This window comes from Arachis ipaensis, chromosome B02 (assembly GCF_000816755.2).
Source record: "Arachis ipaensis cultivar K30076 chromosome B02, Araip1.1, whole genome shotgun sequence".
Taxonomy (NCBI): Eukaryota; Viridiplantae; Streptophyta; class Magnoliopsida; order Fabales; family Fabaceae; genus Arachis; species Arachis ipaensis.
This window is the reverse complement of record NC_029786.2, coordinates 80,431,080-80,441,253: the sequence shown is the minus strand read 5'-3', so window position 1 is coordinate 80,441,253 and position 10,174 is coordinate 80,431,080. Positions and strand designations below refer to the sequence as shown.

At 34.0% G+C, this 10,174-nt stretch overlaps 1 protein-coding gene across 1 annotated transcript in view; it reads left to right on the top strand.

Moving 5' to 3' along the window:
- Positions 1 to 2,762, top strand: part of LOC107627451 — a 12,379-nt gene extending 9,617 nt beyond the window's left edge. Inside the window, exons 2-3 of the mRNA XM_016330283.1 lie at positions 2,277 to 2,474; positions 2,589 to 2,762. Coding sequence (XP_016185769.1) covers positions 2,277 to 2,474; positions 2,589 to 2,762 — 372 coding nt within the window. The remainder of the gene's footprint in view (positions 1 to 2,276; positions 2,475 to 2,588) is intronic.

Here is a 10,174-nt window from a genome sequence, read left to right as displayed (position 1 = left end):
GCCCACATGAATAAAATCCTGGCCTAAGCGGCTAAACCAAGCTGTCCCTAACCATGTGCTTGTGGCGTGAAGGTGTCAAGTGAAAAGCTTGAGACTGAGCGGTTAAAGTCGTAGTCCAAAGCAAAAAGAGTGTGCTTAAGAGCTCTAGACACCTCTAATTGGGGACTCTAGCAAAGCTGAGTTACAATCTGAAAAGGTTCATCCAGTTATGTGTCTGTGGCATTTATGTATCCGGTGGTAATACTGGAAAACAAAATGCTTAAGGTCACGGCCAAGACTCATAAATTAACTGTGTTCAAGAATCAACATATTGAACTAGGAGAATCAATAACACTATCTGAATTCTAAGTTCCTATAGATGCCAATCATTCTGAACTTCAAAGGATAAAGTGAGATGCCAAAACTGTTCAGAAGCAAAAAGCTAATAGTCCCGCTCATCTAATTAAGATTGATCTTCATAGATATTTTTGGAATTCATTGTATATTCCATTCTTTTTATCCTACTTTGTTTTTAGTTGCTTGGGGACAAGCAACAATTTAAGTTTGGTGTTGTGATGAGCAGATAATTTATACGCTTTTTGGCATTATTTTTAGGTAGTTTTTAGTATATTTTAGTTAGTTTTTATTATATTTTTATTAGTTTTTAAATAAAAATCACATTTCTGGACTTTACTATGAGTTTGTGTGTTTTTCTGTGATTTCAGGTATTTTCTGGCTGAAATTGAGGGACCTGAGCAAAAATCAGATTCAGAGGCTGAAAAAGGACTGTAGATGCTGTTAGATTCTGACCTCCCTGCACTCAAAGTGGATTTTCTGGAGCTACAGAAGCCCAATTGGCACGCTCTCAATTGTGTTGGAAAGTAGACATCCTGGGCTTTCCAGCAATAGATAATAGTTCATACTTTGTCCGAGATTTGATGGCCCAAACTAGCGTTCCAAGTCAGCATAAAAATTCTGGCATCAAAATGCCAGAACTGGCATAAAAGCTGGAGTTAAACGCCCAAACTGGCACCAAAGCTGGCGTTTAACTCCAAGAAAAGTCTCTACATGTGAAAGCTTCAATGCTCAGCCCAAGCACACACCAAGTGGGCCCGAAAGAAGATTTCTGCATTAATTACTTATTTCTGTAACCCTAGGCTACAAGTTTTCTATAAATAGGACCTTTTGCTATTGTATTTTCATATTTTCATATACTTTTTCATCTTTGGAACTTATATGTTCACGTTTGGGGGCTGGTCTCACAGCCATGCCTAGACCCTTTTGTTCTTATGTATTTTCAACGGTGGAGTTTCTACACACCATAGATTAAGGTGTGGAGCTCAGCTGTTCTTCATGAATTAATGCAAAGTACTACTGTTTTCTATTCAATTCACGCCTACTTCTTCTCTAAGATATACACTCGTTCTTCAACTTGATGAATGTGATGATCCGTGACACTCGTCATCATTCTCACCTATGAACGCGTGCCTGACAACCACTTCCGTTCTACATGTAAACAAGCTTGAATGTGTATCTCTTGGGTTTCTAATCTAAGATTAGAACCTTCGTGGTATAGGCTAGAATTATTGGCAGCCATTCCTGAGATCCGAAAAGTCTAAACCTTGTCTATGGTATTGCGAGTAGGATCTGGGAAGGGATGACTGTGACGAGCTTCAAACTTGCGAGTGTTGGACGTAGTGACAGACGCAAAAGGATCAATGGATCCTATTCCAACATGATCGATAACCGACAGATGATTAGTCGTGCGGTGACAGCGCATTTGGACCATTTTCACTGAGAGGACGGGAAGTAGCCATTGACAACGGTGATGCCCAACATACAGCTTGCCATGGAAAGGAGTATGAATGATTGGATGAAAGCAATAGGAAAGCAGAGGTTCAGAAGGAACAAAGCATCTCCATATGCTTATCTGAAATCCCACCAATGAATTACATAAGTATCTCTATCCTATTATATATTTTATTCATCTTTTAATTATTAATTCTCCATAACCATTTGAATCCGCCTGACTGAGATTTACAAGATGACCATAGCTTGCTTCAAGCCCACAATCTCTGTGGGATTGACCCTTACTCATGTAAGGTTTATTACTTGGATGACCCAGTACACTTGCTGGTTAGTTGTGCGGAGTTGTGACAAAAAGTTGAGATTACAATTGTGTGTACCAAGTTGTTGGCGCCATTGATGATCACAATTTCGTGCACCACCAACCTTTCTTAAATAGGTTCGGCAATATAGTATCTACAATTCATCTTTGTGTTAAGTTTCCTATGCAGGATGACCTTATCACAACTATTCACAGTGACAATCATGAAGCTCGTCAGTGCTACAACATTAGTCTGAAAAGGCCTAACCGAGCTTTGAGGGCACAAGTAAACAGCATCAGCAGTTCTGATGAACTTTCACCTCTTGCCGACCTTAACCCAAGGGCCGATGTCCTCGAACGACTAAACCCAACAGAGGATTTACAAAAAGTTTATTTTAACAATGACTCTAACAAATTTACATATGTAGGTACCACACATAGCCCGGAAGAAAAAGCCTCATTCTAAAAGTTTTTACAACAACATGCTGATCTATTCGCTTAGACCCCTGCCGACATGCCCGGAATTGATCCCTCAGTCATTTCTCACAAGTTGGCACTGGATCCATTTATCCAACCTATAGCACAGAAGAAGCGGAACCTTCGTCTTGAAAAGAAGCAAGCATCTTTGGAAGTGACCAAAAAACTAATTAATGCTGGTTTCATACAAGAAATTTAGTTCACAACATGGTTGGAAAACATCGTCATGGTAAAAAAACATAATGGTAAATGGCACATGTGTGTTGATTTCACTGATCTCAACAAAGCATGTCCAAAAGATACTTATCTTTTACCATCTATTGACTATTTAGTAGACAATGCTTCAAGATACAAAATGTTAAATTTCATGGATGTGTATTCTGGTTATAACTATATTCTAATGCATCCATCCGATCAAAATAAAACTGCATTTATTACTGAATACGGAAATTACTATTATAAGGTTATGCCCTTTGGACTTAAGAATGCAGGAGCAACATACCAATGCCTTATGGACAAGGTATTCACAGATCAAATCGGCAGGAACTTAGAAGTTTATGTCGACGATATGGTGGCAAAGACAAAGCTCGGCGACAACCACCTTGACGACCTCTTGGAGATCTTCAATTAAATATGACGATACAATATGCGACTAAACCACAGATAAATGCGCCTTTGGAGTGCAGGGAGGCAAATTCCTCAGATTCTTACTTACAAACCGAGGAATAGAAGCCAATCTTGAGAAATACTAAGCTATATTAGACATAGCAAGCCCACAAACGATCAAAGAAGTCTAACTGTTAATAGGGAGACTTGATGCACTATCTAGATTTTTGCCTTGCTTAGCATCTAAGTCCTTCTACTTTTTCCAAACACTAAAAAAGAAAAATGATTTTAATTGGACTAATGAGTGTGAAGACGCTTTTGCAAACATAAAAAATACTCTTTCAAAACCACCCATTTTACAAAAGCCTCTTCAAAAGAAAGCACTTTACTTATATTTATCTGTCACTGACTGAGTAATAAGCTCTGTTCTTGTTACAGAGAGACAAAAACAACAACAACCTATCTACTTCATTAGCAAGTCACTACAGAGTGCCGAGCTTCGTTATCCAAAGATCGAGAAGCTGGCTTTGGCTTTAATATTTGCAGTCCGACGTCACTGGCTATATTTCCAAAGCCATGTCATCAACGTCCGAACTGACCAACACTTACGACAAGTGTTACAAAAACCAGAGCTGGCAGGCCGACTAATAAAATGGTCGGTTGAACTCTCCGAGTTTGACATTAGATACCAAAGCCGAGGTTCAATTAAGTCTCAATACCTTACAATTTTCATAGCCGAATTCACTATTCTAAGCTCGGTGGAAAACACAGAACATTGGGCACTTTATGTCGATAGGGCGTCAAACCTACAAGGGTGCGGCGCCAGCATCTTGCTTGAAGATGGAAACGGATTTATCCTGACACAATCCTTACATCTCTCTTTCAAGGCAAGCAACAATCAATCAGAGTACGAAATTTTAATTGCTAGTCTAAGACTTGCACCCGACCTAAAAATCTCAAAACTAAAAGTATACTGTGATTCTCTGCTTATTGTGCAACAGAATCAATCAGAGTACGAAATTTTAATTGCCAGTCTAAGACTTGCAGCCGACCTAAAAATCTCAAAACTAAAAGTATATTATGATTCCCTGCTTATTGTGTAACAGGTAAACAGTCTTTTTCAAGTGAAAGACCCATTACTAGCAAAATATCTTGAGGTTGTCAAAAAACTTATTTCTAAATTTTCGAAGTTTGAAATTCTTCATATACCTCAAGAGCACAATAGCCGAGCTGATGTTCTATCAAAGCTCGCCAGCATAGAGACACCAACTTCTACTTTTTATCAATCTACACTCCTCAAACCAAGCATAGATTTAACTGAGGTTTTAAGTGTCATACAGGATGAGGACAGGCAGACACCTTATATAGAATATCTCACCACTGGAGTTATTCCACACAACATTGACAATATTCGTCAATTCCGTCGCCAAGCATCCTTCTTTGCTATATATAACAATTTTCTGTATAGACGAGGTTTCTCTCATCCTCTCCAAAAATGTCTTTCCAGGTCAGAGGCCGAGCCTGCACTTGCCGAAGCTCATGAGGGTATATGTGAAACACATGTCAGTGCTCGGAGTTTATCCTCAAAGATACTCCGGCCAGTTTCTTTTGGCTGACCTTGCAACAAGATTGCATTGCAAAAGTAAAAAGCTACAACAACTGCCAGAAGCACAGTCTAATTACACACCTACCAACCGAGATGCTTCACAATTCCGAAGTAAATTGTCCCTTCAATCAATGGGGGCTCGATATACTCGGCCATTTCCCTTTAGCAGCGAGCCAGGTAAAATTTTTAATAGTTGTAATTGAATACTTTTTAGAATGGATAGAGGCTTAACCTCTAGCAAAAATAACATCACAGCAAATGGTCTCCTTTGTTTGGAAAAATATTATCTAGAGGTTCAGCATACCTCGGCGCATTATCACTAATAATGGTCGCCAGTTTGCCGGTCATAAATTTATCTCTTTTTTTGTATAACTTAAAAATCGAACACCATTTTTTCTTCGTAGAACATCCACAAACAAATGGCTTAGCAGAGGCTGCAAACAAGGTGATCTTGCATGCTCTGCAAAAAGAAACTCGATGACGCTAAAGGCCTCTGGGCAGAACTAATCCCAGAAGTCATATGGGGATATAACACCACCATCCACTCAACAACGAAAGAAACACCTTTCCGTCTGGTGTATGGCTCGGAAGCAATGATACCCGTAGAGATCTCCCAATCCTCTCTCCGGGTACAATTTTTCGATCACAACACAACAGACACACCTCGGCAATATGAACTTGATACTGTTGAAGAAGTCAGATCTTTGGCAGAACTCAATCACCGAGCTATGTAGCAACATATAGCTCGGTGGTACAACAAAAGACTTCATCCCATATTTTTTCAAGTCAACGACCTGGTACTGAAAAAAACTGAACAAGCTAGAAAGCCCACAGTCCATGAAAAATTAGCAGTAAATTAGGAGGGCCATTTCTGAGTTATAGAGGTAGTAGGCAATGGCACCTATTGTTTACAATCACTTGATGGTAGTACTCTACCTAGCACATGGAATACCTCATCCTTAAAGCTATATTATAGCTAAATGTCAGGGCTAGGCTTGTACTCTTTTTCCTACTCACAAGATTTTTTCAAAAAGGATTTTGCTTGGAGAGGTTTTAACGAGGCAAGCCTACCTACACCTTGTACACAAAGGTCGACAAATTATACAACTTTATATTTTCAAATTTATCTTCTCTGCATATTTTAACTTTCTGACTTATATGCCTGCAACTCTATTTTCCCGATTCACAAATTCTCAAATAACGATCTATATCTACAACCTCCAAATTATATCCCTTCGAGATAAAACAATCAAACAAACAAATGACTAAGGTCATGCAAACCATATCAAACGCAATAGATATACGCGTATCTCTAACAATATCAATTTAAATTTTAAACTACCAACATTAGAACTGATGGGTATTAACAACCAAACATAAATCAGTTTCAACAGTAGCACATCTTTTAGTCAAAATAGCAAAAGGCCTAAAAATAAATAGTTAATAGCTCCAGAAATAGAGCAAACAAGTTCAAGATAACTTACAATTGTTAAAACTACAAACATTCACAAAAAACTACTTAATATTTTCATCTCCCTCTTCAACAGCTTCATCATCATTCACCATGGCTCTATTCTGAACAATCTTTCTCGGATTCATTTGTGAAAAATCAAAGTCAGGAACCAAAAATTTTGTCTGAAGCAGCGCACGCTCAAAACCCTCAACAAAAGAATCCAATATTTCAGTCTCTTTATTTTTCTCTAACTCCTTCAATTTCGTTGTCACCTTGATCACTTGATTCCTCATACTCGACAGATCAGTCTCCTTCTTTATCAATGCTTCAACCTCCTTCGCATAGTTTTCGTTCATCAACTGTAACTCTTTCTCCCTTTTAGATAGTTTACTCTCCATTTCCACAATCAAGCTCTTTCAGAGCTAATTCCTCCCTTAGCATAGTCGGTTCAAGTTATAAATATTTTAAACGAATAATTATTAAAGTAAATGTATTAAAACACAAATAATAATATATGTGGGGATAAATATATATAAGTTACTAATATAAATTTTAGTGTGGGGATAAAACACAAGTAATAATACAGGGTAATATAATAATATACATTATATACAATATATAACGTCATAAAAAAAAGAATCAGTTAGTATACCTCCTCAACAAACTTATGACTATATATATATATATAGGGTAATTCTTTGGTGGCCAAGGTTATAGTGACTAAGAATGACTAAATTTTGACTGACGAATGAATACATGACATGTGAAGAGTTAGGTGAAAGTTGTTAGTTAGAGTGATAGGCCTTATTGTTAGTGAGTAGCATGGCAAAAGAGTAAATAGACTGACCAAAATGATGTGAGCCTTTGTTTTGAAGGAAAAAAATCTGTTAGTATTTTTTAAGTGGATAATTCCAAAACTTTAATAGTTAGGCTTTAGTATGAAAATCTATTATAATGTTAGATCAATAAAAGGTCATGAACTATTAATAATGAAAGTAATAAAAAAAAAAAGAACTAAATCATGTAATATTTATGTGACCTCTTACTATTAATGTATTTATGGCATAAATTATATGAGAGTATAAATTTATAAAGTGTTCAAATTTTATAAGAAAATATTTTTTTTGAATAAAAATAACTATTAAACAGTATTGTTGATATTCATGGTTATTATTATTAAACAGTAAACAGTATTATTATTATTATTATTAAAAGAGAAATTTTTGAAAATTAGTAATTTTTAGTAGTTTTGTTCATATTTTGGTGAATATAAATACTAAATTATTTTTAACAGATAAATTTTATTAATTTATATGTTCAAACTTTAAAAATTTTGAGTGCAAATGGTAATGATTCATGTGTATGTACAAAATTTTAATAAACATATGTGTAAAATGTATGTTTATTGTGTACAAAATCTCTATAAATATGAGTACAAATTATTACCGACTAAGCAGGGGCGGAGCCAGGTAGGAGGAAAGGGGGCAATGGTTTCCCTAATTTTAATTTTTTACATGTAAATTATATGTAAATTTCAGTTAGACCCCTTTAAAATTTTTATTTTAGTTTTATTTTATTGTGTAAATATTTTTGGCCCCTCTAATATTTCAATTCCGCCTCTGCGACTAAGTGCTGACAAAAAATGATAATACTTATTTGTCATATAACACTGTTTTTATTAAAAATCTTCATAATAGTTTTATTAATAAGATTTGCTTTTTTACTTTGTGAATCCACTAAAACTGGCATCCGTAAATCTTGAATTCATAATGTCATACCTTCTATAATTTACTTAAATAAACTAGTGGAAAATCAATTATACCATATTGTCTTAAAATTGAATTCATTGTTAATTTTGTTTTTTCTCTTAATATTTATATAAAATGTAGTCTTTGTATAAAATTTTAAAAAAAATAAATATAAAATCTACAAAACCGCCACGATTTGTGAAGTAAATTTGTTAGTTTTTATCAACGTTTATATTTTTTAAGATATTAATTTGTTAATTTTTATTTAACTAAAAATTCCTTATTTTTAAATTTGTATATCCATGATTATACATATTATTTGTTAATTCCATGATATAAGTTTTAAAACTAAGGAAGAAATGGCATTAAGAAGCAAAAAACGTAAAAATATAAAACAAAAAGAGTCACTCGTGTCTTTTTAGGATATTCGTGTAAAATTACGGTAAAAAATATTTTAATCATAATAGTGTATAAAATATTTTTGTATTAGATTATGAAGGACGGATCTAGAATTTTTAATATGGAGGGGTCGAAGTATAGACAAATTTTTTAACTTCTTTTTTAGATTTTTTTCATTACATAAAAGTAATTTAGGAATAATATATAGTTATTGAATTGATTTTATCCAAATATAAAGAAAAAATCTTATAAATTATTTTTTATAATATCATTTTTGATTATCATTAATAATTTATGATCTTTTATTAATCTAACATTATAATAGATTTTCATACTAAGGTCCAATCATTAAAGTTTTGGAATTATCTACTCAAAAAATACTAACAGATTTTTTTCTTCAAAAAAAAGCCCAAATGATATACACATTATTTTGGTCAGTTTATTTACTTTTTTGTCCTGCAATAATTATTTGCAATAATTATTAACAATAGATCCATCACTCTAACTAACAACTTCCATCAAACTCTCCACATGTCATATATTCATTAATCAGTCAAAACTTAATCACTCTTAGCCACTATAACTTTGGCCACCAAAAACCTACCCTATATATATATAACACTCCGGTCTGATCCATAAAAGAAACTCCTAATCTGCCACCCGAACTAGCCTAGCAAAGCTAAAGGTTTGACTTCGCCTCCAAATGCTTCACGAGAGCCACAGATCTTCTCTCCAAGCTCAACGCCACTTCGACCTCCAATGCCAGAGAGCGAAAGCTGCTTCCAGATCTGAACCTCGCTTGTTCCCGAACCAAAAGCTTACTCTTTGGTTCATGTGCACACCACATCGAGTTCGCAAAGTAGTGCATAGAGTTTGGGTAATAATCCCAGGATAACAAATCTGAAATAAAACTAAGAAAATGAAGAAGTAGAAGTGTGAGATGGAGAATGTTGATTGTGGAAAGTGCTTCGGGAGATCAAGAGAGTTAGGGATTAAAGTAGGCATCATCTTTAGTATTCCAATTGGGGCTTGATTAACAACATCCTCTTAATTATTGACGGTGATGTTAGTAGTATTAATAGTATTGGTGATGGTGTTTGTTGGTGCTGGCTGGTATAGTTGTTGTTATGAGTTAAAGGTGGTTTAGGAGAAAGTTACAGTAGTTTAGAATTAAAAAAAAAAGGGAGGTGGAAGTGGTTCAAAGGTTGAAGATGACGAAAATAAATTAATAGAATAATTGAAGGATTGAAAGGAAGATGATAAGAAAGGATAATTTAAAAATTTTTAAACGAATTTAACGAAATTAACTTTAAATTTAATTACTAGTTATTTATGTCAGATAAAACTCATTTTATAGATATAATTTTTTTTTAGTTATATTTATCAATATTTAAATCTTTGGTGGGTATCAATAATTATTATTTACTCTATTATAACAGGATTGGGTGTTATGATATATTCTATTGTTTAAGTTCTAAAATTTTATTCTCAAGCATAACTTATTGTTAGTTACGTTAAATATACATATTTAGTAAAATATCTATAAATATAAAAAATAATCACTAATTTATTTGTATTTATGTATATTTATACATATTATTTTACATATTTTTTGATAAAATAATTTCCTACAAAAATAATTAAATCTTTTAAAGAAGAATCAACTGAAACTTTACTACAGAAAAATAATCACACTTTATTTAAAAACTAAATGTGCATTCGTTTTTGGTATTGTGACAGTGTCGTGATATTACATTTATAGTCACTTTTTTAGTGATTTTTTTTTATTTGTTAATTGA